This window comes from Epinephelus lanceolatus, chromosome 10, assembly GCF_041903045.1.
Source record: "Epinephelus lanceolatus isolate andai-2023 chromosome 10, ASM4190304v1, whole genome shotgun sequence".
Taxonomy (NCBI): Eukaryota; Metazoa; Chordata; class Actinopteri; order Perciformes; family Serranidae; genus Epinephelus; species Epinephelus lanceolatus.
Window position 1 is genome coordinate 5,762,968 of NC_135743.1, and position 27,893 is coordinate 5,790,860.

The 27,893-nt window shown below is 42.2% G+C and overlaps 2 protein-coding genes and 2 long non-coding RNA genes across 5 annotated transcripts; 2 read left to right on the forward strand and 2 right to left on the reverse strand.

Moving 5' to 3' along the window:
• The first annotated feature begins 889 nt into the window (after nucleotides 1–889).
• Nucleotides 890–12,749, forward strand: prune (prune exopolyphosphatase). Its single transcript, XM_033641029.2, has 9 exons — nucleotides 890–1,131; nucleotides 3,643–3,750; nucleotides 3,826–4,028; nucleotides 4,222–4,406; nucleotides 5,509–5,667; nucleotides 5,795–5,886; nucleotides 6,018–6,176; nucleotides 6,315–6,405; nucleotides 9,169–12,749. The coding sequence occupies exons 1-9, from the start codon at nucleotides 1,093–1,095 to the stop codon at nucleotides 9,408–9,410; spliced, it is 1,278 nt and encodes a 425-aa protein (XP_033496920.1). The 5' UTR covers nucleotides 890–1,092; the 3' UTR covers nucleotides 9,411–12,749.
• Nucleotides 12,271–14,034, reverse strand: LOC144464464 (uncharacterized). Its single transcript, XR_013492158.1, has 3 exons — nucleotides 13,897–14,034; nucleotides 13,720–13,798; nucleotides 12,271–13,133 (listed from the first exon to the last, which is right to left on the reverse strand). It is a non-coding gene; the product is annotated as an uncharacterized LOC144464464 (long non-coding RNA).
• bnipl (BCL2 interacting protein like) lies at nucleotides 13,852–26,433 on the forward strand. Of its 2 annotated transcripts, none has more exons than XM_033640164.2 (10): nucleotides 13,852–13,986; nucleotides 20,317–20,397; nucleotides 22,024–22,091; nucleotides 22,215–22,469; nucleotides 22,565–22,759; nucleotides 23,020–23,122; nucleotides 23,234–23,365; nucleotides 23,581–23,667; nucleotides 23,788–23,886; nucleotides 25,685–26,433. In XM_033640164.2, exons 1-10 carry the CDS (start codon nucleotides 13,928–13,930, stop codon nucleotides 25,707–25,709), a joined length of 1,104 nt encoding a protein of 367 aa, XP_033496055.1. In that variant the 5' UTR covers nucleotides 13,852–13,927; the 3' UTR covers nucleotides 25,710–26,433. The 2 variants fall into 2 exon arrangements, with proteins under 2 accessions (XP_033496055.1, XP_033496057.1); XM_033640166.2 differs by lacking the exon at nucleotides 13,852–13,986 and adding an exon at nucleotides 17,002–17,143.
• LOC144464465 (uncharacterized) lies at nucleotides 22,613–24,391 on the reverse strand. Its single transcript, XR_013492159.1, has 3 exons — nucleotides 24,176–24,391; nucleotides 22,971–23,993; nucleotides 22,613–22,746 (listed from the first exon to the last, which is right to left on the reverse strand). It is a non-coding gene; the product is annotated as an uncharacterized LOC144464465 (long non-coding RNA).
• Nucleotides 26,434–27,893: the final 1,460 nt, after the last annotated feature.

Below are 27,893 nucleotides of genomic sequence, written 5' to 3' on the forward strand. Positions count from 1 at the left end.
TACACATTAATACTCAACTGCTGCCTCTGTCTGCTCTTTAACAACTGCCTGCCTGCCATATTCTTTTGCTTATGCCTGTCTTGCTGTTGTTTGTCACAGTCTATGTTTGTTTTTTTGTGAATTAGGCTGCTCTGTAATTGTTACTGTCTTGCTGTTGTTTGTTGCAGTCTATGTTTGTTTCTTGTGAATTAGGCTGCTTTGTAATTGTTATTTGTAGAGTCTTGGCTTGCTCTGCTTTTATGTGTGTGTTGCTATGTTTACCTGTTACTATATTTTTTGCTTAAACTGCATGCAATGATATTGTTTTAAACTTGTTCTAACTTTTTTATTACTTAGGCTGCCAACTCAGATCTTGCCAGGGACTGCGGATGAAAACTAGCCTTTTGGCTAATCCCGGTATATTTACAGTTCACTGTTCATTAATATGCATTGTCCCTGATAAATAAACAAATAAATAAAATAAAATTAACGATTAAAAAAAAAAAAAGCAAATGGTGCAAAGAATACTGAATGGATATACATGTAGGGGATTATTATGTACACTACAGTATGTGCATTTATACATGTTTTCTGTAGATACAGCTGTGTGTAGGATTTATATTGAAAATGACAGAAACATTTACTTTAGAACCTGAATAATATATAATCTATAAAGGTAGCAGTGGATGTTTTGGTGGTGTATGACATATTTAACGTGTTTTTCAGTGAATACGCTTCATTTTGTGTTTATTTTTTCTTATGAATGAATTAACGGAGCATCTCTTTTCATCCTGCACGCTGTCCTCTCTTCATCTACAAACAGAAAACTGTTTCTGGATCAGTTGAATATTCGCTACACAGTCACTAACAGAGACAGCTTGTATTTCCTACGTTTCCACTGCACCCTGAAGGCCTCCTGACCTTTTACCCAACACGTTAACGACGGTCATCCCGACAGTCATGCGTTTACAGTTAACGGTAACGTGTGTGTGTTACTAACAGCCCGCTACTCGGTGAGCCGGCTGTCACCGTTTACTGAATCCGTTAACCGGTCAGAGGAGCAGCTAGCGGGTTAACTAACGGTCGCAGCTAGCAGCTAGCAGCTAACAGAAGATGGAGGAGTTTCTGTCGAGCTGCCGCCGAGCCGTGAAGGTAACACACGAACACACACACACACACACACACACACACACAGCAACTCGCATATACAGATATGCACACACACACACACACACTTAGCTCAATACTGTTTTTGTCAGTTAGCATTAGCCTCAGTTAGCCTGACATGTTCACACCCTTTCAGAATAAACTTCTGATCTGAGAACAATAAGCATTTTTTTTTAATATAAATTTCAAACATTTTCAAATTCATTTGAGAGGAAAATGATAAAAGTCATTATTATTATTATTATTATTATTATTATTATTATTATTATTATTATCGTTTTCTCTTGTGGGCTTAAATTTGAAAAAAAAATTGCGTGTTTTGTGACCGGAAGTTTAAATTATTATTATTATTATTATTATTATTATTATTATTATTATTATTATTATTATTATCATGATAATAATGATAACGATAATACAATTATTATTATTATTATTATTATTATTATTATTATTATAAACTTACGGTCAGAGAACAACACGCATTTTTTTATTACATTTATTATTATAACAAAACATTAACAAGTAGGTATAAAATTGAATAGATAATGGTAGTATGCAAACGTTTGGGCACCCCTGGTCAAATTTTCTTTTACTGTGAATACTTAAGTAGAAGATCTGCACAGTATGTACAAGATGAACTGATCTTCAAAGGGCATGAAGCTTAAGATGAAATGCTTTTAATTTTAAGCAGGATTAGGGTATTATTTCTGTTGTGTACAATTTCTAGAATGGAAAAAAAGTAAAGGCGCACCATGTAAAAGTTTGGGCATCTCAAGACGTTTGAGCGCTCAGACAACTTTTCCCAGGGTCTCAGACCTTAATTAGCTCGTTAGGGCTCTGGCTTGTTCACAGTCATCGTTAGGAAAGGCCAGGTGACACAAATTTCAAAGCTTTATAAATACTCTGACTCCTGAAACCTTGTCCCAACAACCAGCAGCCATGGGCTCCTCTAAACAGCTGCCTAACACTCTGAAAACTAAATTAACTGATTTCCACAAAGCAGGAGAAGACTATAAGAAGGCAGCAAAGTGTTTTCAGGGAGCTGTTTCCTCAGTTTGTAATGTCATGAAGAAATGGCAGTTAACAGGAACTGTGGAGTTAAAACACTTACTTTATAACATTTCTGTCTGGGGGCCTGCAGCTAGTGATGATGTTGGTTACTGATTAATCTGTAGTTTATTTAAGCATTTGGTCTACCACACATCAGTGCACTGTAGGAAAAACCTGTGACAATATCTTAAAGCAGAGGTGTCAAACTCAGTTCACAGGCCACATACAGCCCAACATGAAATTTAGTGTGAAGAAGCACATTCTGAAAACATTCATCTGTTTGCAAAACAGATGATTAACCAGCTGAGATATCTTAAGAAACATAAGTTTAGTTTCAAGAACATGTCTCAGGTTTTTCCACATTCAGTCAGTCCACTACTCACTGTCATGACATGTACATTTTTACATTTATTTCCACTCCTGTGTGGTAACGCTGGCGTCACCACACCAGACTAAACTGGAAACTATTGAGGAAGCAGGTTAAGTTTTCCCCTGCTTTACAAATGATTTACACATCAAAACTTTTGGCAGTGTCTTAGCAATAGAGTCCCAACAATCGTGTTTTAAGATAGTCTGATACAGATTATTTTGTAATGAAGCTGCTGACTGACAGTATTTTGCACAGTATTCAATATCTAAATATGACCACAATAAGTTTTTTCCAAGAACCGTATTTTGGTTGAGTTAAAAGCCTTTGAAGCAGCATTTTATTATCTTTATTTATTTAACCATTATTTAACCAGAAAGTCCCATTGAGTCCCATTACAAGACAGACCTGACCGAGGTAGCAGCCAATCAGAACATATTAAAAATGCAACAAATACAACATATAATACAAAAATCAACAATAAAACTATTCAAACATAGTGGCCTCTCAAGGAAAACAGACACATGTCTCTGTCACCACCTTCTTTGTCATGCCCTTAAATTAATGGATGTAAGTGTTGCTAATTTTAGATATTTTTGAAAGCACTCTGTGTTTAACTTGCTCCTGAAACCTGACACCGCTTAACCTTCACAAGTGTGTCATTATCAGGTGTGCAAAGTCATCCAGTGGGCCGGACTGGATCCTTTGGTGGGCCAGTGTGTTTGACGCCCTCGTCCTAGAGCCTAAAGTGACTTCATCAGATGTCTTGTTTTGTCCAACCAACATTTCCGAACCCCCAAATTGTTAAATCTACTATGAAATAAGACCCAGAAAAGCAGGAAATCCTCACATTTGACAACCTGGAAATATCACATTTGGCATTTTTTCTTAAAAAATTACATGAATTATTAATTGATTATCAAAATAGTTGCAGATTAATTTCCGTAGATGATTAGTTGGAAATTGGGTTTGTTTTAAGTTATGTTTTATATCATTATTAGCCCCCTGATGAGCTTCTGTCTCTCAGAACTTCAGTTCCTGTTTTATGATTCGATGTTTTTAAAAATAAAATTCAGGGGAACCTTGATCAGGCTGGTTCAGCGTTTCACGTGGTTCTGGGGAATGAAGCCTGTGACGTGGACTCTATGGTGTGTGCCCTGACCTACGCCTACTTCCTGTCCAAGGTGAGTCATTGAACGGTCAGTACAGGTGTTTTTCCTCAGAGCTGATGTTTACCTGAGCCTCTGTCTCTGTCTCAGACTGTACACAGTGAGATGCTCGTTCTCCCGCTGCTGAACATCCGTCAGTCAGACCTCGTGCTGCGTTCAGATAACGTCTTCCTGCTGCGACAGGTCGTTCTGTCTCCAGACCTCCTGCTGTTCAGAGACCAGCTGGACCTTAAAGCGCTTCACCGAGCCGGCCGCCTGCAGCTGACGCTGGTCGACCACAATGTCCTGCCCAGGTAACCACACCCACCTTACAGGTGACACCTGACAGGTGGCCACAAAGGCTGCTCAGGTAGTCAAGAGCTCCTGTACAGGTCAATGGACAGGTAGCACGTTGATCTGAACACCTGCCAGACAACATGCCACAAACAGTCTGGTTCCTGAAGCGTGTGAACACACCTGTCTCATCAGCCTGTGTCCGTCCTGTAGTTCAGACAGCGACCTGGAGGGGGCAGTGGTGGAGGTGATCGACCATCACCAGCAGGAAAGAGAGCCGTCCACCTCCTGTCTTGTTACCGTGGAGATGGTGGGATCCTGCACAACCTTGGTAACAGAACGCATCATCCAGAAAGCTCCAGAGATCCTGGACCAACAGATTGCTCAACTGCTCTACGGTAAACACCTGAACAGGTCCTCACGATACCTGAACAGGTCCTCATGACACCTGAACAGGTCCTCACGACACGACATCTGAACAGGTCCTCATGACACCTGAACAGGTCCTCAGGTCCTCACAACACTTGAACAGGTCCTCAGGTCCTCACAACACTTGAAAAGGTCCTCAGGCCCTCACAACACCTGAACAGGTCCTCAGGTCCTCACGACACCTGAACAGGTCCTCACAACACTTGAACAGGTCCTCAGGTCCTCACGACACCTGAACAGGTCCTCACGACACCTAAACAGGTCCGCACAACACCTGATTAGGTCCTCAGGTCCGCACAACACCTGATTAGGTCCTCACGACACCTGAACAGGTCCTCAGGTCCTCACAACACTTGAACAGGTCCTCAGGCCCTCACAACACCTGAACAGGTCCTCAGGTCCTCACGACACCTGAACAGGTCCTCAAAACACTTGAACAGGTCCTCAGGTCCTCACGACACCTGAACAGGTCCTCACGACACCTGAACAGGTCCTCAGGTCCTCACAACACTTGAACAGGTCCTCAGGCCCTCACAACACCTGAACAGGCCCTCACAACACCTGATCAGGTCCTCACAACACCTGATCAGGCCCTCACAACACCTGAACAGGCCCTCACAACACTTGAACAGGTCCTCAGGCCCTCACAACACCTGAACAGGCCCTCACAACACCTGATCAGGTCCTCACAACACCTGATTAGGTCCTCACAACACCTGATCAGGTCTGCACAACACCTCAACAGGTCCTCACAACACCTCAACAGGTCCTCACAACACTTGAACAGGTCCTCACAACACCTCAACAGGTCCTCACAACACTTGAACAGGTCCTCAGGTCCTCACAACACCTGATCAGGTCCTCACAACACCTGATTAGGTCCTCACGACACCTGAACAGGTCCTCACAACCCCACGGCACCTGATCAGATCCTCACAACACCTCAACAGGTCCTCACGGCACCTGATCAGGTCCTCACGAAACCTGAACACGTCTAATATGTATTACTTTATGTTTTACTGTATGTTAATGTGTATTAATGTGTGTTTTAATGTGTATTACTGTGTGTAGCGGCAGTGGTGTTGGACTGTGTCAACATGGCGCCCGCAGCAGGTAAAGTGACGCCTAAAGACAGTCAGATCGCTGCAGCGTTGGAGGCTCGTTTTCCCGCTCTGCCGCCGAGGGGCACTCTATTTCAGACGCTGCAGGACGCCAAGTTTGACGTGTCAGGTCAGTCAGAAAACTGTTAGAATTAATTACTGCAGCACATGATGGAAGCACAGAGGGCCAAATGTGTACAGTCATCTATCACAATATTTTAATGTTCATAGTGTTATTTAACGTATTTTGTTCTCAGGTCTGAACACTGAACAGATGTTGTTGAAGGACATGAAAGCTGTTTCAGGAAGTTTGAATGTCGCTGTCTCTGTTCTCTACATCACACTGCAGGTCAGTCTGTAATACACACTCTACTGCATACTGCGCCGGACCATGCAGTACTACAGTTAGTATATTGTGTGTGTGTGTGTGTGTGTGTGTGTGTGTGTGTGTGTGTGCGTGTGCGCGCGAACATGTGGCAGGACTTCCTGCAGGGGGCGGAGCTGGAGGCAGAGCTTTCAGATTTCTGTTTGAAGTTTGGATATGACCTCCTGCTGCTGATGACCATCTCCTTCACTGAGAGCAAAGAGCCAATGAGAGAGCTCGCTGTGTTTAGCCACAGCGCCGCCTGCAGGCAACAGGTACACACTACAAGTACTCACAAACACACTGTAATTAAATACTGCAGTACTGTTGCCTCCTCCACAAACACTTACAGAAGTCGTTTACGTTTAGTTCTCAGTCACTGATTCTGTTTAATATGAGTCCTCCCTCCACAGGCGAGCCTCTACCTGGAACAGGCCCGTAACCCCGCCCTGAACCTCTGTCCATTCAGCAGCCCCCATTCGCACGTCAAAGCCTATAAGCAAGGTAAACACCCCCACTTCTAAAGCTTAACCTGAGAGAGCTCACTGCAGCCAATCAGCTTCTCTGTTCGACGATTTTCTGCCTCTGTGATACATTTATTTAGAAATAACAGAAAACATCAAACTTTGTTCATAAACTCATGCTCGGCTTCACTAATATAAGAATATAGTACAGTATAATAATATACAGTATTGTATTGCAGTATAAAGTATTACACACTGTATTATACAGTACAGGCCAAAAGTTTGGACACACCTTCTCATTCAATGCGTTTTCTTTATTTTCATGACTATTTACATTGTAGATTCTCACTGAAGGCATCAAAACTATGAATGAACACGTGGAGTTATGTACTTAACAAAAAAAGGTGAAATAACTGAAAACATGTTTTATATTCTAGTTTCTTCAAAATAGCCACCCTTTGCTCTGATTACTGCTTTGCACACTCTTGGCATTCTCTCCATGAGCTTCAAGAGGTAGTCACCTGAAATGGTTTCCACTTCACAGGTGTGCCTTATCAGGGTTAATTAGTGGAATTTCTTGCTTTATCAATGGGGTTGGGACCATCAGTTGTGTTGTGCAGAAGTCAGATTAATACACAGCCGACAGCCCTATTGGACAACTGTTAAAATTCATATTATGGCAAGAACCAATCAGCTAACTAAAGAAAAAGGAGTGGCCATCATTACTTTAAGAAATGAAGGTCAGTCAGTGCGGAAAATTGCAAAAACTTTAAATGTGTCCCCAAGTGGAGTCGCAAAAACCATCAAGTGCTACAACGAAACTGGCACACATGAGGACCGACCCAGGAAAGGAAGACCAAGAGTCACCTCTGCTTCTGAGGATAAGTTCATCCGAGTCACCAGCCTCAGAAATCGCAAGTTAACAGCAGCTCAGATCAGAGACCAGATGAATGCCACACAGAGTTCTAGCAGCAGACCCATCTCTAGAACAACTGTTAAGAGGAGACTGCGCCAATCAGGCCTTCATGGTCAAATAGCTGCTAGGAAACCACTGCTAAGGAGAGGCAACAAGCAGAAGAGATTTGTTTGGGCCAAGAAACACAAGGAATGGACATTAGACCAGTGGAAATCTGTGCTTTGGTCTGATGAGTCCAAATTTGAGATCTTTGGTTCCAACCGCCGTGTCTTTGTGAGACGCAGAAAAGGTGAACGGATGGATTCCACATGCCTGGTTCCCACTGTGAAGCATGGAGGAGGAGGTGTGATGGTGTGGGGGTGTTTTGCTGATGACACTGTTGGGGATTTATTCAAAATTGAAGGCACACTGAACCAGCATGGCTACCACAGCATCCTGCAGCGACATGCCATCCCATCCGGTTTGCGTTTAGTTGGACGATCATTTATTTTTCAACAGGACAATGACCCCAAACACACCTCCAGGCTGTGTAAGGGCTATTTGACCAAGAAGGAGAGTGATGGAGTGCTGCGGCAGATGACCTGGCCTCCACAGTCACCGGACCTGAACCCAATCGAGATGGTTTGGGGTGAGCTGGACCGCAGAGTGAAGGCAAAGGGGCCAACAAGTGCTAAACACCTCTGGGAACTCCTTCAAGACTGTTGGAAAACCATTTCAGGTGACTACCTCTTGAAGCTCATGGAGAGAATGCCAAGAGTGTGCAAAGCAGTAATCAGAGCAAAGGGTGGCTATTTTGAAGAAACTAGAATATAAAACATGTTTTCAGTTATTTCACCTTTTTTTGTTAAGTACATAACTCCACATGTGTTCATTCATAGTTTTGATGCCTTCAGTGAGAATCTACAATGTAAATAGTCATGAAAATAAAGAAAACGCATTGTATGAGAAGGTGTGTCCAAACTTTTGGCCTGTACTGTATAATACTGTAGTATAACTATGTAATGTATCATAATACATGCTAGGGATGCACCGCTTCATCAGCCGAACATCAGTATTGCCTGATATGCTCCTTGTTTACTGCCCCCAGCCTATCGGTAAATAAGATGACATTCATCAATGACAGTGGACGATGTTTTTCTGTTTCAGAAATTGTACGCAGCCTAGAAGCATCCTGGGGACTAGATATGAAAAATTCATATCCTGATACTCACAATATTTCGACTTGTTGACATATTGACGTCATACCGTTACCCACGGCAATAGAAAATGTGTTTGGAACAAACAGAGATCTTTGCTGGGACACTTTCGTGACGAAAGGACGCAGTGTTATCTTAAACATCTGTATCACTATCAGCCCTGATTTTCACTATCAGTGCATCCCTAATGAATACAGGGCAGCACAACGGTGCAGTGTTTAGTATTGTCACCTCACAGCAAGAGAGTCCTTGGTTCAAACCCCGGATTGGGGGAGCCCCTCTGTGTGGAGTTTGCATGTTCTCCCTGTGTCAGCGTGGGTTTCCTCCAGGTGCTCCAGCTTCCTCCCACAGTCCAAAGACATGCAGGTTAATTGGTGACTCTAAATTGTCCGTAGGTGTGGATGTGAGTGTGAATGGTTGTCTGTCTCTATGTGTCAGCCCTGTGATAGTCTGGTGACCTGTCCAGGGTGTACCCTGCCTCTCACCCAGTGTCAGCTGGGATAGGCTCCAGCCCCCCCGTGACCCCCAACAGGATAAGCAGTTACGGAAATGAATGAATGAATGACATTATCATATAAGAATAGAGTATAATATAATGATATTGATATAATACAGTAGAATATGTGGCAAGAGGAGGTGACTTAAGATCATTATCAAATATTAAATATGTTCTCTTTGTGTCTCTTTAAAGGAAACACGCTGGCGTCTCGAAAGAAGGTCCTCCCCATCATTAAGGACTTCCTGAAGGAGCGAGACGGAGACGGTTGTCTGGGAGACAGTCGCCTGGGAGACATGGAAGAGGAGGATGAGTCTCGGGTCCCTCCGACCCCAATGAACAGTCTGGTGGAGGGCTGTCCTCTGGATGGCGGCCTGCCGCACATAAGCGCACAGGCCCTGGAGGAGAAGTTCAGCAGCATGACCTCTGACCTCTGACCTGTTACCTGTCCATCATTAGGACGTCTGCCTGTCTGTCTGTCTGTCGGATGATCAAGGTACCACAGAGATGACATCACAAACATCATTACGAAGTTTTTTTATCCTCAGATTAAACACACGGACGACGTTAACACATCTGGGCTGAAGCCTGATTTTACCGACTGACTCAAACACACCGTTTCATTAAACCATTACCAACATCTGGAACATTCAGAGACCTGAACACATCTGGAACAACTTCCTCTTGTCTTCAAAACAAAATGCAAAATGCATTCATGACGTCATGTATTTACACAGAACCTTTTTGGATCAGAAATATTTGATTTAAATGTGTTTTCAGTGTAAAAAGTGATGTCTGATGTGATGGTGCTGCAGCAAATTATTATTATAATTATTATGATTATTATTATTATCATTATCAGTATTATTTATTGTTATTATTATTATTATTATTATTATTCTTATTATTATTATAACTATTAACAATTGTCTGAAAACAGTGAAAAATGCCAAAAACTCAGAGATTCAGTTTACTGAAATGTTAAATATAAAAAATAACGAAAAACATGATTTAGGTTTAATGTTAGCAAAACTGCTAATTCTCACATTAAATTTGTCTTTGTTTGGAAAATAACTTCAGCGGTTAATCTGTCATCGACACCGTTGCAGATCAGTTTTCCTTCGCTCGACTGAAACCTGATGAACAAGGAGCAGCGGACAAAATAGTCTTTGAATAAAGTTTAGAAAGTTGGTTTTACTCTCCGCAGAATATTTAATTACGTGTGCTTTTAAGTTTAATCAGCTTTGTCATGTCATTTGGAGACTCAGTATTTGTATAAATGTCAAACTACGGTTATCAGTATTTTTACACCAAGTTTTTTGAACAAAAACACCAACCGGGGATTAAAAACAAATCAAAGCATAAAGTGATTCTTCGTCTAATACCCATTATTGTTTATATAAAATGAGACAATCCAGGTGAGAAGTCTGTGACCTCGTCCACACCTGGCTTGATCATGTGACCCGGATCACATGCTAAAGAGTTATATCAGTGTAACCATACCCAAAAGTGATGTCACAGTCTCCTGTGCATCACTGCAGCCAGGTGACATCTATTAAACACTATTATGGTACTACTAGTGAATTCTCAGTGGGCGTGGTCTAAAAATGTGTGTCACACCTGTACCTGTCTATGGTCATGTGATCCCTCTGATTTCATGCACGTTTTACCCTAAATCTAAGCGAGAACAGCTGATTTCACTTTAATAAAACACTTCCTGTTGATGTTTCACAACAAGTGTTTTAGGGAAGAAGCTCTGAACCAGCAGAGGGATTTTATTGTGAAACAGACAGGATGTGATGCAGCAACAGGAAGTGGTAAGAGGAAGAAGTTTTCTTTCAAATGACAGTTTTTATTGCTTGTGGGTTTTTTCAGCTGTGTTGTTGCCTGCAGGCAAGACAGCAGCTCTCAGCCTTAAAAGAGGACCTTTTATTCTTTTCCTTATTTCCTGTCATTTCTGTAATGCTACAGTGTTCAATGTTCATATTAATCGTGGCCAAAGTGTTAAATAATGATTTACACGTACATAAAAGTATTTCCTGTGAGCAAAAGCCTGAGGCTTCAGACCGCTCTGAATACTCTGTTTACAACAGTTTTTTGTTTTTTTTTTCTACTGTCAAGACAAGCTGACGTCAGGTCGTGACAGGTTTCTTTATATGGTCGTCTGCACCAGGTACACTACTATATGTGTTTACTTTACATACACTGCTACATGTAGCCACATGCTAATGTCAGGGAAACATGTAATCTTGGTTGCTGATGTTGTAAATTACCGTGGACAGTGCGGCGATTCTCCATCACAGTCATTCCCTCGCTGCAATGACGGTGCAGAAACACTAACCTATGGAAGACCCAGAAACATTGACCAAGCAGAGTAGACTTTTTCGGGAGGGGGCGCTTTAAGAAACAGACAATAAAACTAGGGCTGGGTGATACGGCAAAAAATATTATCATGCTGATTTTCCCAGTATTGATCAATATCGATATTTGTGAGGATATATAATTTGATAATGCTGCGAGTTTGAAAAGTGTCCTGATAACGTCACACCTGAAGGAACCAAATGATTTTCCAGCTTCCTACGGCGCTCGTTGTAAAGCTGCGGCAGAGCAGAGAAAAATATTTCCCTCCTGGCAGCTCATACCTGCAGTCTAGCTCTTTAATAAATTTCTCAAACCCGTCTTTCCCACGGTGCTCATGGGGGTCGTGTTTGGCTAGAAAATATGGCAACATGTCTGTTATATCTCTGCACTTGTTCAGTCACTTCTCTTACGGGGTTATGGTGGTTTTGGTGCAGCCCCGCTAGCGCTGCCCACAGTAGCAGAAGTGCTCGGCCCTTGAACACTTGTTGGTGGACTTACTGCAGTTTTGGTGGATTTTCATGTGTAGTCGCTGGGATGCCTCCTTTTCAGGTGATGGAAAAGGTTTGTTGTGCGTTCCGTCCTGGTTGGCACCAACCCACGACATATTTTGCAGACTGTCATTGTCTGTATCCAAACCACTTCCAAATTATTGATGTTGTGTAACCTTTTTTAACCACAATTTCATCCATTTTTGAGGATGATGCGAGCTCTTCCTCAGCTTCACCGCCGCCTTGCTCCTCACTTCCACTCCCACTTTCCCCCTCTTTTCGTGACGTCCACGCTTCTTTCAGCTCCTCCTCACCTCAGCACACACTTTGCAGTGAAAAGTGGGCGTGTACAATGACGCTCATCCCAAAAACTGCAGATTGATTATAGTTTATTGTCGTCATTGACACATGTTTTATTGCAATCCCGCTTCAACATCGTTTTATCACCCAGCCCTAGCTAAAACAGAGCGTCTCAATCAGAGGGTGAATGCAGGTGTTCCAGCACAGACAGTTTGAGGACAGTATAGTGTTTTCAAACATTTAAACATGTAATCGTCTTCTAGAAGAGAAGAAGCCTAAAATATGAGTATGAACCTGTAAATGAGCACAATAGGTCCCCTTTAAACAGATCCTGCTGACCTTTGACCCCAAACACCTCATCATGTCACATCAGACATCAACACCTGTTGTGTTTGTATCAACCTGTTTCCCTTCATAAAGGTACATTACAACAGTTCCTGTCAGATGACTGCCACCTGCTGGTTACCTGCAGCATTGTGACATCAGTAATCACCTCTTTTCAGACCTGTTTTAAACTGTTGATCAAAACAAATTTAACAACAAAACACAAACAGTATTAGATAAAATCAGCTGACGTGAACTGTTGAATCTGTGAACGACAATCATTAAAGTTTTGTGTTTGGAACTTCCTATTGATTCATTTCTTTTTTCCAGATGATGTAAAGTTACAGGAGATCAGAGGTCACCTTGACTCACCTCGACTCCTGCTGAAGGGTCTGTTGTGTTTTTCTGTAGCTGCTGATTAATTGTGTTTATGTAAAGAATTAAAGGAACAGTTCACCTTGGTTTAAAGCGTTATATTGTTTTACGTTGTTGCAGGGGTGGGCGATATGGCCTAAGTCTTTAATCAGTGTATATATAATGCTGGAGCGACCTCCAGCTCACCAGGTAGAGCGTGCGCTACATGTAGGCAGAACCGTTAGCTGCGGCCTGGGTTCAATTTCAGCCGTTGGCCCGTTGCTGTCATCTCCATACTCCCCCTCCTCCCTTTCCTGTCACTCTACAGCTGTTCTATCATAAATGTAAAAAAAACATAAAAAATAAGAAGAGTAAAAAAAAATCAATTATAAGAAACTTACATGAAATGTTTTGACTTCAGTTAAAGAGTTTTTTTTAAGTCTGTGAGAAAAAAATTACCATTTTTACTTTGGGTCAAAATTCTTTTTTTTTTTTTTTTTTTGTCTGAACAAATAAAACCTCAGTAAACAGATTTCAAGCCAAATTTCTGACGTTTTATTAATAGACATCTGTATTGTTCACTCACATGGAAATTTGTCACTGGCTTCATACAAAACTTCCTCTGCCATGTGTTGGAGTACATGCGATAAAATCAATGAATAAGTCAGCCAAAACAAATGAGAGACAGTGCTTACAATTAATGCACATCTTAAACTCAGTTTAAATTCTTCCTCTGAGCATTAAAATGTTTCTCTAACATTAATTGTTTGTGTTTGTGCAGCTGGACTTTTATAATAAATAATAATCAGAGGTTAAAGAGACGGACAGCAGGACCCTGAGGACGCCCAGCACTTCCTCCTGCTTTAAATAGCCTCAGCTGCTCATTTGTTAATATTAATAAAGTGAGAGTGAAGCTGACCTGCTGCCTCACCTGTCTGCACAGAGCAGGTGAGCGTCGACCAATAAGAGGGAGCCTCTGCTGTGAAATGCAGCTGAACCTGTCAGGCAGCGACACAGAGAGGGCGAGTCACATTCAGTCAGAGTAGGAACTCCCCCGGAGAGACACACACACACACAGAGGCGTCCAGACACTTACACATGCTGGTCAGAGACATCACTGTGACATCATGAGCTCCCCCGCCGGGCACACGGACAGGCCTGCTGAGGACAGGTACGCCAAGGACAGGTACGTTTGATATTTAAAACTTGAACAATGACAGAACCTCAGATTTCACAACCAGCTGTGTGTGTGTCTGTGTGTGTGTGTGTTTCCTGTACCAGCAGAAAGAGGAAGTTTAGTTTTGTGTTTTTGGAGCTGGCATTGGTTCCTCCAGATGGTCAGTGAAGGGGTCACTGTGGTGCGTTCACTGCTCAATGTGTCAGTGTTTCTCATCAGCAGGAAGTGATGTACTGACCGGTCACCCGTGACTCCTCAGGTGTCTCCTGGATCCGTAAACTGGTCTAGTGTTAGCTTTGTGAACCATCCACACTGCTTTCATCTCTTCAGACTGAAAGCTGCTGTTACCATGACGACCACAGCAGTCAGAGTTTCCACTCTAAAGCTGAAGAGAGATTTGATTGATATAATTGGCTGGTTTCACTCACAACAAGTTTCAGTCTTTTCTGTTGCAAGAACAGAACTTAAATGAATAAACTCTGAACCCAGGTCAGTTTGTTCAGAGACAACTCTAATAAAGTTTATTCAAACAAGACAAACACGTCATGAACAGTGAAACAAAAAGATAGAGTCGATCAGGTGATCAGATCAGAACACAAGTCCTGAATTTAGAGCTCCTCGTTTCTGTCGCTTCCACCTGAACACCCTTCATGGATCCTGGAACCACTCGAACAACTGATGAACTAAACAAACTTTTTAAACCACCTCAGTCAACTCTGGACCCTCCTCAGGAACCCTGGACTCTTGTCTAGCACCCTGGGCCCTCCCAAAGAACCTCTCAGCCCCATGTAAGAGCCTGGACTCTTCTCAGGAACTATAGAACCTGCACTCCTGGAACAACCTGCCCCCCTCAAGACTTTTGGAACTTTCTTAAGCACCTCTGGAACCTTCTTAGGAACTCAAGAACATTTTCAAGGACCCTGGGATATCTTAAAAGAACATTAAACCTTATCAAGAAGTCCTGGAACCTCCAAAAGAACCTCTGAACCCTTCTCATTAACCCTGGGATCTCCCCTGGTACTCTTTGAAAACCCCTCAAGAACCCTGGGTCCTCCTCTGGAACCTGCTAAAGAACCGTCACCTGGACAGGTACGAATGCCTGTAACCTACTAAACAATTGATAAACTTACTCTTATAGCACTCCGAAACCTTTTTCAAGAAATTTTAAATTATCTCAAGGACCCCCCTGGACCCTCCTCAAGAACCCTGGACTCTTGTCTTGCAAACTGGAACCTCATAAAGAACTCCTGAGTCCCACAAGAATCTGGACTTTTCTCAACAACTGTGGAACCAGCACTTCTTGAACTACCTGCCCCTCTCTTGGAACCTTTTGGAGTAAGTCTGAAATCTCCTAAAGTACTACAGAACCTTTTCAAGGACCCATATGATCTCTTTAAGGAGGGCTGAGCCCATTAAGAATTCCAGTAAGCTCCTACAGAACCGCTGAACCCCTGTCCTGAACCCTGGAGCCTCCTCTGGAGTCATTTCAACCGATCTTGTAATCTTGTCTGGTATTTTTGAAAACCTTCAAGAACCCTGGGTCCTCCTCTGGAACCTGCTAAAGTACTGTCACCTGGACAGGGAACAACACCTGTAACCCCCTAAACAACTGATAAATAAGCTCTTCCAGAACCCTGGAATATTTTTCAAGAACTTTTAAACCACCTCAAGCCCCTCTTGACCCTCCTCAGGAAGTGTGGACTTTTGTCTAGCACGCTGAAACCTCCTGAAGAACCCCTGAGCCCCATGGAAGAATCTGGACTGTGATGCCTCTTCAGGTACCTCTGGAACTCTTGGAACCTCCTACAAACCTCCCTCGGATCTCCTTAAAGGGAAAGTTATGTATTTTACTATGTTTTTGTGTCTACGTGACTATCGGGAACAAACATTTTGAAACTGGTCCAGTAGTGAGTGAGAGGTCTGCAGCCTCAAAACAGGATTGTAAACACTCACATCCACCAAAAGTGCCTGTTTTTTGCCACTGACAGGCTCAGATTATTAATCAGTTACAGGGATAGAGATAGAGATAGATCTGTTTGTTAAAGAGTAAGATCCTTTTTGTTTAACCAGAAACAGCCCTGAGATTGCTATCACCAAACCCACCAGACTCCATTTAAAAAAACAGTAATTTTATCAACGTAAAACACACTTAATTTCAAAGTTGACAGAAACAAATTAAACTCACAAAAGTCATCTTGGTTTGTCTTTCCACTGTTTGAACAATCAGCCATTCTTGCACGGTTGAAATTAACCCAAAATTGACCCAGTTAAATGTGAAAATATGGTGGCTCTGTACACGCTAAAATTATGGTTTATTGAAATGGAGTCTGGTAGAATTGGCGATGGCAGTTACAGGGATGTTTCTAGTTAAACAAAAAGGACCTTATTCTTTAACGAAAAGATCTGTCTCTGTAGGGTCTTTTCCATAATGTTGTCGGACACTTGGAATATTAATCTGAGCACACACTTTAAGTGGATGTAAATTAACGGTGCACAAATGCCCTGAGGGGTCACAGCTTGCCTCGCTGCTGCCAGCTGCAGCGCTGTCTCTCAATACTGGAATAGTTTAAAAAATTGTTTGTCACTAAATCACTAAACATGGGAGTATGGGTCCAGGTTAAAAAATGCATAACTTACCCTTTAAGGAGCACTGAGTCACACTCAGGCACCCCTCTCCTGGAACCTTTTCAAGCACTCCTGGAATCTCTCTAACTCTGGTACCTCCTCTAGAAACTGCTAAACAACCATCACCTGGACAGGTAAGAACACCTGTAAGAGCTCAGAGAACACAGAACCCTGCTCAGAATATGATTTTTCCAGTCAGACCCTGAAGGCACCACAGTGGAAACCTAACCCCCTTATCTGAGGAGGATGTCCCACACCTGATCTCCTTTAGTGTGACCTGAACACACACAAACACACACGTACATAGGTGTGGTTACCTGGGTGGGTGTATTTCATCCTTCTGCTTCAGTAACAACAAACAGAGGAACAAAAGAGCCCCGCCCCTCCTTACCTGCTCTGGTGCCTTTCTGTGAACAATCAGAATCCGAGCAGTCAGGCAGGTTCGTTCAGTCCTGATCTGATTCAGATTTTATTGGAACGAGAAGCTGCTCGCTGGAGTCCATGCTGAATTAAAAGTGCGTTACCCGCTGACAGCTGACAGGTGAGTCACCTGGCTGCGTCATTATGTTCAACAGGAAAACCAGGAAGAAACTTAAAATGATAGAAAAGTGAATGGAGTCTGGTTTTAGAGAGAGAACAGGACGGAGCTCAGGAGTTCAGGGCTTTTGTCATAACTGTGTGTGTGAGAAAGGGAGAGGTGTATTCATGTTGTGGGGACTCTCATCTGTTTCTACAGTCTCGGGGCTCCACAGTCTCGTGTTAGTGTGTGAGTTACTGGTTGAGCTGATTCAGCAGCTTTTCCAGTTGAGAGCGTCACTGAGAGTCTCTCAGTTTACCACAAATATCTCACAGCAGCAGAACGAGGACACTAACTCAGTACATTTACTCTAGTTCTCTACTTGAGAATACTTGAAGGTATTTTACTTGACTTTATTATTTTCACCTGGTGCTTCTTTAAGTTTTATATGTAAAATGTTCCTCTGTAAAGTTGACGTACAGTTTCAGATAAAACTAACTGACTGTACAGTATTTATTAGTACTCTTAATACACCAGTAATAGCACTCCAATAAAAGAACATCCTGCCCTATAATAGGTACTTTTCCTGATATTTCCGGAGGTTTGTGGAAAAGGTCGATAGTTGTGCCTGTGGCCAAAGTTAAATCCCCAAAGTCCATCAGTGATTACAGACCTATAGCCCTGACCTCACTGGTTATGAAGGTCTTTGAAAAGATTATTAAAAGAGAGCTGGTGGACGCTGTGGAGGACATGTTAGACCCCCTACAATTTGCATAAGGGGTGGATGATGCGGTTTTAACCCTTCTTAACTTTGTTTTTAAACACCTTGAAGGCCCGGCCACCCATGCACATTTACTGTTCTTAGATTTTACTTCTGCTTTTAATACAATTCAGCCCCATATTTTAGCCTCCAAATTATTATCAAATTTTAATTTGTGCCCCAGTATTGTTGGATGGATTTTAGATTTCTTAACAGACAGATCACAACGTGTTAGAGTGAACAGTGCTCTGTCTGATGTCCTTCTCTCCTCCACTGGTTCTCCGCAGGGCTGTGTCCTCTCACCTATTTTATATATCCTGTACACTGACGACTGTAGAAGCTCACATCCAGATAGACATGTACTTAAGTTTGCTGATGACCCAGTCATAGTGAGTCTGTTACAGGGGGAGGACACAGCTCCTGGACCAGTGGTGGATGATTTTATTCATTGGTGTGATGATTCTTTTTTAAACTTAAATGTGACAAAGACCAAGGACATGTGCATAGATTTCAGAAGGAACTCGAACCCACCACTCTTAACAGTAATTAAGGGGGAGACTGTGGAGCGAGTCACAACCTTTAAGTACCTTGGTGTGGTCATTGACAATAAGCTGTCCTTTAATGAAAACACGGACATTGTGTACAAAAAATCACAACAGCGACTGCACTTCCTCCTGATGCTGAACCGGTTTGGAGTGTGCAGCAAATTGATGTCAGTGTTTTATTATTCAATAGTTGAATCTGTCCTGACCTTTGCCATCATCTCCTGGTTTGGCAGCCTCTCACTAGGAGATAAAAAGAGGCTGGAACACATTGTTAAAGTTGCCAGCAAAATCGTTGGTGTTGCATTACCTGGTCTGCCTACAATATTTAGCAGGAGGGTAAAATCTAAGGCTCAGGACATCATACAGTGTCTTGATCATCCTCTCCATGCCGAGTTTGAACTCCTACCCTCTGGCAAGAGATTCAGATCGCCAAAGGCTAAATCAAACAGACTGAAAAATTCCTTCATAACACAAGCCATTACCCAACTTAATTTAAATTTTAAAAAATGAACAGTTATGATGCACTCTACATTCCACTCTCTGTCGCCCCCCAGGGTATTTGTGTACTTACCCTTCAGTGTCGTGTCAAAACTTGTGTGAATGTGCTTTCTATGTTTTTTATGTGTTTGTTTTTACCTACCTGCAAAGCAAATTTCCATTTGGGGACAATAAAGTTGAAAGTTGAAGTTGAAGTTGATTACTCACAGGCTTTTCCTTAACTTGAATTAAAAACTTTTCTATTATTATTATTTTACTTTATTGGACAGTTTTGAAGTCTGTGTTTTAACCTCTGAGCCATCAGAACTTTATCTTACATCTTAAATACTTTAAGTCTGTGGTAGTAAAGTGTCTGAATACTTCTTCAGAGCGCAAACTCATTATAGGAAACCTTATTTGCTACATCCACACTAATACCTTTTTGGCTTAAAACTTATAAATATTGTTGCGTATACACCGGACGTTATGCGTACTGTGGCGTTTTGGAACCCCTAAAAAGGAGACCTTTGAAAATTCTGCTGACCCGTTTTAGTATGAAAGCTATGGGGTTGCGTTTCAGTCTTGTCGGGTGGAAATGGAGACATTTGCTTCCTGATTGGGTCTTACCAGTCTCGACGTGTCAAGCTAAAACATTATATTTAGGTCTACACACCCTTTGTGATTTTATCCTTCCTGTGTGGGTTCTCCTTTCCCATCGCCATGGCTTCCTTCAGTGATGGATAATGCTCCTAGTACCGCTGTGCTATGTCACCATATTCGCTTTGCAACAACTCCCAGTCTGTTTTCAGACATCTTGACTGCTTTATTATGTGTTACATTCAATAACAGTTTCACCTTGTTGTCAGTCAAAGCATAGAAATCTCTGGTCTTACTTTTTGCCGTCTCCGTAGTATTTTCTGTAACTAAGCAACCAACCACAGAGCAGACACTCTGCTTCCTGTTTACATCAGCATGCACATGCCCAGTGTACATGAGTAGTCATGGGATACGCGTTTTTAGGTGTGTTAGTGTGGACAGAGATTATGGTACGATATGATATATTTTAGTGTCCCTGTAGGGAAATTCGTCTCGGACTCAGGAGCTGCTCAAGATTATTTCTGGTATGGTGCTAAAATGCTCGTGTGTACGGAGATTGTTTTTGTTTCAAAACGCTGTCTCAAAATGAAGACGTCTCAGTGTGGATGTGGCCTCAGATGAAAAATCTGCAGCTTTAAGTCGTCACACCTGTTTGTTCACTACGTGTCTCTCTAACAGTTAAAGTCACTGACTTTAAATCAACCTGTGAAATGAATCTGTCAGTCACACTGTTTAAAATAAAGAAGTCATGAAATGGTCATCATCCTGTCAGACTGTTAGTGAGTCTCCATATTACTGTGTTTGTTTTGTTCCTGCAGGGTTCCTGTAGGGGCCTCGGGCAACTCACACATCCAGGACATGGAGCTGAGGGAGGAGTGGCAGGACGACGGCTTCCCCAGGTCAGAGTTCACCATCACACTGTGGACAGGAACTTTGCTTATTGTTATGCATCAAAACACCAAAGTTTATTTGTTGTATGTGAAAACCTGGTTCTTATTTTCACAGATGAAATAGTTTCAGATTGATGTGTGAAAGTGTTTCATAAAGAGAGACTGAAAGTTCAGATTTAAACCAACAGACTCTGTTTGTTCTTCTTATCTCGCGCTCTATAGCTGGAAGGTTAAAACAGTTTGTAACTGAAGGTTTCCTCTGTTGGGTCAGATCTGAACCTGTTCTGCAGCACTTCAATGTTTGTTACTCTCGTCGTCGTTATAAAAACCTGTTAATGGTGTCAAAATGGCTCTTTTGATCGTAAAGGTTACCGACCCCTGGTGTAGCTGTAGCTGTCGCTTTTTCAGTTTTCAGTTCATAAAAGTTATTGTAACATTTTGGTGCCTAAAAAGTCTCATTCAGAGTTTGGTTGTACTAAAAGATCCTCTAATGAATCAGATGTTTAGTTGTCCCAGTAAGTATGTTTTGTTTTAACGGTTTCAAGCCTGTTTTTTGCTAGCGAAAATGTGCGTTAGCATTATTAGCATTAGCATTATCACAGTTAACCATAGACTGTAAATTCACTGGGCTAACCAAGCTATCAAGTCACTACCAGGCGATAACCTTGGTTAGGTAGCATAACCATGGCAGAGTGTAGGCGTAGCCATAGCTGTCACCATTTCAGTTTTCAGTTGATGAAGACTCATAAGGAGTCACAGGTTTTGGTTTTTCCAGTTTGAGCATTTTGTTTTAGTGGTTTTAAGTTTTTCACAATTAGCATTAGCATTAGCATTATCACAGCTATCCATCAACTGTAAATTCACTGTGGTAACCAAGCTAGCTGCAACTAGCCGTAGCTGTCGTTATTTCAGTTTTCAGTTGATGAAAGTTACTTGTTACGTCTTAATCGCCTAAAAAATGTCTTGTTTAACGTTTGGTTGTACTGAAAGACTGCTAAGGATTCACAGGTTTGGGTTTTCCAGTAAGTGCGTTTTGTTTTAATGTTTTAAGTCCTATAAGTTTTTCACAATTAGCATTAACATTAGCATTAGCACAGTTATCCATCAACTGTAAATTCACTGTGATAACCAAGCTAGCAGCAACTGTTGACAAGTTGCTACCAAGCAACAATCTTGGTAAGGTAACAAAACCATGGCAGAGTGTAAGCGTAGCCATAGCTGTCACTATTTCAGTTTTCAGTTCATGAAAGTTAATTGTTACGACTAAGTCGCCAAAAGAAAAGTCTTATTCAGCATTTGGTTGTACTAAAAGACCCTCTAAGGAGTCACAGGTTTAGTTTTTCCAGTAAGTACATTTTGTTTTAATGGATTTAAGTCTGTTTTTTACGGTTAGCGTTAGCATTATCATGATTAACCATAGCTGTAAATGCACTGTGCTAACCAAGCTAACAGCTAGTATTAGGGTTGGCTCCACCCTCTCGTCCGAATACGGTCACTTCTGTCTCCAAAAATCCAAGATGGCGACGGCCAAAATGCCAAACTCAAGGCTTCAAAATGAGAGTCCACAAACCAGTGGGTGAACCACTGATCCTCGTGTGAAATTAGTGGAATAACCCTTTAAAACATTTGTTTCAGCCCTTTCCCAGAGGACTGTGGGAGTCCAGAGGAGGCAGAGAGCCCGTCAGGTGGCGTGCAGCACCCAGGTGACCTGAAATCATCTTAACGTTTATTGTTTTGTACAAATCAAAGAATATACAGGAACACAAATATTTAAAGTAAAATCTTGTCTCATCACTCTGTCCTCTTGCTCCGCCCCCTCATCTCAGCTCCGCCCACTACCCTTGCCCTATCAGGAACAGTTGGGGGTGGGGCCAAGAAGCGCCTGGTAGCCCCATCACTCAGCCTCACTCTGGGCTGCAGTGATTCTCACGACCAGAGCAATGACGGCTTCTCCGCCGCTGCGCTGTCGACGACGCCAGATGAGACGCTGTCACTGGATATCAACCTGGAGGCGTTGGAGACGCCTTCAGGCAGCGAGACAGGAACGCTGCCAGACAGCCACCACGAGCTGGAGTGGGAGGGTTAGACACACAGACACACAGACAGACAGACAGACAGAGAGACAGAGACAGATGACCTCTGAGCTCTCTCTGACCTCTGACCTCTCTCCAAACAGATGACCTCCCTCGGATGTCGAGGGGCGGGGCCGTGGGCATGTCGAGGAGCCTGGTGGAGCAGTCAGAGGGTCTGATTGAGCTGGACAAGGTGGACAATGAGGGACGCCGCTGGAGGAGGTTCTGCATTGCTGGACATGAATACCATGTCAACATGAGCGTCCTGGAGCCGTACCTGCAGGTCCTGTCACATGGAGGTCAGAGGTCAAACACAAACACACCTGTAACACACCTGTAACACACCTGCAGGTCCTCTCACACAGATCACACACACACACTCACCTGATGCACACCTGCAGGTCCTGTCACATGGAGGTCAGAGGTCACACACACTCACCTGTAACACACCTGTACCGAGTGTGTCACAATCCGTATATTTCTATGTATTACTTAAAACGTTCCTTTTACCTGCGTCACATGAAGTCACACTGTGGCTCTGTGTCTCATTGGCTGTCAGGTTACTATGGAGAGGATATGAATGCCATCATCCTGTTCACCTCCTGCTACCTGCCAGAGAACACGGTGGAGGACTATGAGTATGTCATGGACAACCTGTTCAGGTGAGCTTACAGGAGCAGAGCTGATGTAGCAGTTAAGGTGTGAGGAAGTTTCAGTTGAAGTGTAAGAACAAATTCTACAGTGTGTGTGTGTGTGTGTGTGTGTTCCTGCAGGTACATTGTGGGAACATTGGACCTGATGGTTTCAGAGAACTACATGCTGGTCTACCTGTGTGCCATGGCTCCCAGAAACAAACTACCGTCCATCAAATGGCTCCACCAGTGTTACACGTCCATTGACAGGAGGTACGCTGGTTTCACTCAGCAGGACAGCACTGCAGGGTGGAGCTGTCTTCACACAGTCTTTGTTTCCTGAGTGTGGTGTCTGGATAGCTGCTTTGAATAAATGTCAGAAGGAATTAAACTGTCAGCGGTGTTTATCAATAAATGTCAGAGAGCGGACCTTGTTTCCATGACAACAGAGGTGTTATCTAAGTCTGTCTGTCTGTCTGTCTGTCCAGGCTGAAGAAGGACCTGAAGGGGCTGCTGGTCGTCCATCCTGCCTGGTACATCAGAGCTCTCCTCACACTGGTCAAACCCTTCATCAGGTCTGCGACACACACGCACACACACACACACACACACACACACACACAACATAACATAAAATAACACAACAGTTACCGTTAGATAACAGGTCTGTCTGTCTCTCTGTCTGTCGTCCACAGTGATAAGTTCAGCAGGAAGATTCGGTTCATTCACAGTCTGAGGGAACTGTCTCAGTTCATCCCCACAGAGAGACTACAGATCCCAGATGCGATACGGCAGTAAGAGCTCCAACTCTACTGTTACTCTACTGTAGTTCTACTAACCCTACTGTTATCCTGTTTTAGTTCTACTGACTCTATTGTTACTCTACTGTAGTTCTACTGACCTTACTGTAACTCTACTGTAGTTCTAGACCCTATTGTTACTCTACTGTAGTTCTACTGACCTTATTGTTACTCTACTGTAGTTCTACTGACCTTACTGTAACTCTACTGTAGTTCTAGACCCTATTGTTACTCTACTGTAGTTCTACTGACCTTATTGTTACTCTACTGTAGTTCTACTGACCTTACTGTAACTCTACTGTAGTTCTACTGACTTTACTGTTACTCTACTGTAGTTCTACTGACCTTGCTGTTACTCTACTGTAGTTCTACTGACCTTACTGTTACTCTACTGTAGTTCTAATGACTTTACTGTTACTCTACTGTGGTTCTACTGACTCTGTTGTTACTCTACTGTAGTTCTACTGACTCTATTGTTACTCTACTGTAGTTCTACTGACCTTACTGTTACTGTACTGTAGTTCTACTGACCCTATTGTTACTCTACTGTAGTTCTACTGACCTTATTGTTACTCTATTGTAGTTCTACTGACCCTGTTGTTACTCTACTGTTGTTCTACTGACTTTACTGTAACTCTACTGTAGTTCTACTGACCTTACTGTTACTCTACTGTAGTTCTACTGACTTTACTGTTACTCTACTGTAGTTCTATTGACCCTGTTGTTACTCTACTATAGTTCTACTGACCCTACTGTTACTCTACTGTAGTTCTACTGACCTTACTGTTACTCTACTGTAGTTCTACTGACCCTACTGTTACTCTACTGTAGTTCTACTGACTTTACTGTTACTCTACTGTAGTTCTCTTGACCCTGTTGTTACTCTACTATAGTTCTACTGACCCTACTGTTACTCTACTGTAGTTCTAATGACCTTACTGTTACTCTACTGTAGTTCTACTGACTTTACTGTTACTCTACTGTAGTTCTGCTGACCTTACTGTTACTCTACTATAGTTCTACTGACCCTACTGTTACTCTACTGTAGTTCTACTGACCTTACTGTTACTCTACTGTAGTTCTACTGACTTTACTGTTACTCTACTGTAGTTCTATTGACCCTGTTGTTACTCTACTATAGTTCTACTGACCCTACTGTTACTCTACTGTAGTTCTAATGACCTTACTGTTACTCTACTGTAGTTCTACTGACTTTACTGTTACTCTACTGTAGTTCTATTGACCCTGTTGTTACTCTACTATAGTTCTACTGACCCTACTGTTACTCTACTGTAGTTCTACTGACCTTACTGTTACTCTACTGTAGTTCTACTGACTTTACTGTTACTCTACTGTAGTTCTATTGACCCTGTTGTTACTCTACAATAGTTCTACTGACTCTACTGTTACTCTACTGTAGTTCTAATGACCTTACTGTTACTCTACTGTAGTTCTACTGACCCTAAGCTACTTCAGCTGTCATGGATCAACTGTTTACCATTGTTCACATCACTTCACTTCCCTTCAGTTTACTTTTCTCTGTCGAGTGCTTGTAGACAAACCTGCCGTACTCCAGGTGTGTTCTGATCATGTGACTCAGTGAAAACTTTGCTTCACTTCACCGCTCTCTGTAAAATGCTGATGTTTGATGACAGTTGTTGAACCTCTCACTGTCTGTCTCTGTGCAGGTTTTATTAGACGTTCACTTCAATTCACTTGACTTCACTTCTGTGTTTCCTATAACCTGGTAATGGTTGGTTAAATGACTAAAGCTGTGTCTGTCTTCCTGCAGGTTTGATGAGAAGCTGAACAGATGACGATCACAGAGGTCAACAGACTGGATGGATCCTAAAGGTCAAAGGTCATCGGGAGGCCTCCACGTACAGAACAAACACACAGAGACTCTGGGTTTATTTATACTGTCTTTAAATCAGGGGAGGGTAAGTTAAGCGTCTGGTTCTCCTGCAGCTTCAGACTCAGGTGGTCTACCTGTGGACCCTCACCAGGTGTCAGGACAGGTAGATGGAGCTGGATCTCAAAGTGTGAAGCTGTCGCAGGAAACCATCATGTGTCTGATTCAGGACTGTAGATCCTGAACACTGTACAAACTCATGAATCATGTAAATATGATCATTTATCTTTAAAGTCACCTGCGTCTGTCGGCTGCTGCAGGAAGAACTCATGTACTAAGTTTATATATGTTCACTGTAACACAGTTTGATGGCAGCAGCTGAACACACTCAGGTTACAGCACACTGAGCAGGTGTTTGACCTGTCGCACTAACATCTACCTGTAATAAAAGCAACGATCAAATCTTTTTAACTTAATTAGACCAGTTTGTTTTTCACATTTTTACTATTTTACAACATAAACAATTTGATCCTAAAGGTGGAACAACTCAGTGTTTATGTTTCTGGGTCTAAAGCACACAACTTTTGGATTTAATAACACTTTATAATATTTAATGACATGACTGTCACCACCAGACTCCGTGTGTCAATCTGGAAAAATTATATGAATTAAAAAACTTCATTAATCAACTGTTGAAACATTGTTTCTTGTTAACTCAAAAGCATCAGTCTGAATGGTATTTAAAAACTTTCTTTACCTCTGCCAGTGCCCTGCTGAGCAAATCACTAAAATCACTGAGCTGCTGTATTTTCAGATTATGTATTTATTCAGTGTAATTATTATTTATATAATTATTTTGAGTGCACATTTTCTTTTGCTGTGCGCACAAGATAAAAACGTATCTTTCGGGTTCAAAAACACTCAGTATCAGCCATAAAAAAAAAACTTGCTGACCTGAGATCAGCCCTTATCAGTCCAGCAGAGGGCAGTCTGTCCACACTAACACCACCAGGTCTCAAACTGAGGTCCTGGTTCCTGCAGGGTCCTTCAGACTGTCACTGGAAGTTTTATTAAGACACATTTTAGCCTCTTAAGCTTAGACTTTTCCCTTAAATGTCACCTTGAGTAATTTTAAATCAATAAATATTTAGTGTATTTTTTTTTTTTTGGCTCTTCTCTTTGAACACTTAAAGATCACCAGAATTTAAAATAAAGTTATGAGCCCTGTTCGCGTGGGACTAATATTACCGGGGGACCCTTTTGTAATTTTAATAAGTGCAGAGTTATTCTGTGATGTTAATCCTGTGCGAATCTGCCATAGCCATAATTTGACAAATTAATATTCCATCGCAGATTACCTACCATACTTCACCAAACACACAGGTCATGTGATGATATTAGTCCAGTGCAAATTGGCATCTCGGTGATTTGGAGTTGTACTTTTGTTTCCTCCACGCCTCTTTTCTGCATATTTTCTGCACAGCAAGTATGGAGGCTGTGTTGGCTTCGAAATGAAAGTTTTGACAGCATTTTAGGTGCAGGAGGCTCTTGCTACAGATGAGATGAGATGGATGACACATGACAGTGTGTGGCAGGACCGGTTCGTCATGGCTTGGCACCTGTTAGCTTTAGCCTCAGTCTGGTCGCATGACATCATGTGCTGCCCTCAAATGAAACTCTACAACTCTTTGGTTTTAGCAAAGAAGAATAGAATTACTGCTTTGTGACTATATGCCTCCGCAAACCAGTCAACTTGCACTTTACATCCATGTCTGTTAAAACATGGATGCTTCACACACAGCTTCCCCCCAACAGCACAGACGATCTATAGACAGCACAGTTTTAAAGTGGACAACCAAGATTAGAGTCACCAATTCTGTATCTGACCAAATGTCTCCCCTTCTGTTCCTGAGATTTGCAGAACATTATGATGTCACAGTGAAGGTGACCTTTGACCTTTTGGATATAAAATGTCATCACTTCATTTATTTTATCCTGTTAGACATTTGTGTGAAATGTCATAATTTACCTTTCACTAAGCCCCGCCCCTTTGTGATGGTCCAACAAGCTGTCAGAGTAAGCATGGAGCCCACACTGTAACTAACTGCACTCCCTGAAGAAATATTATATTTTTGGAGAAATGCAAGAG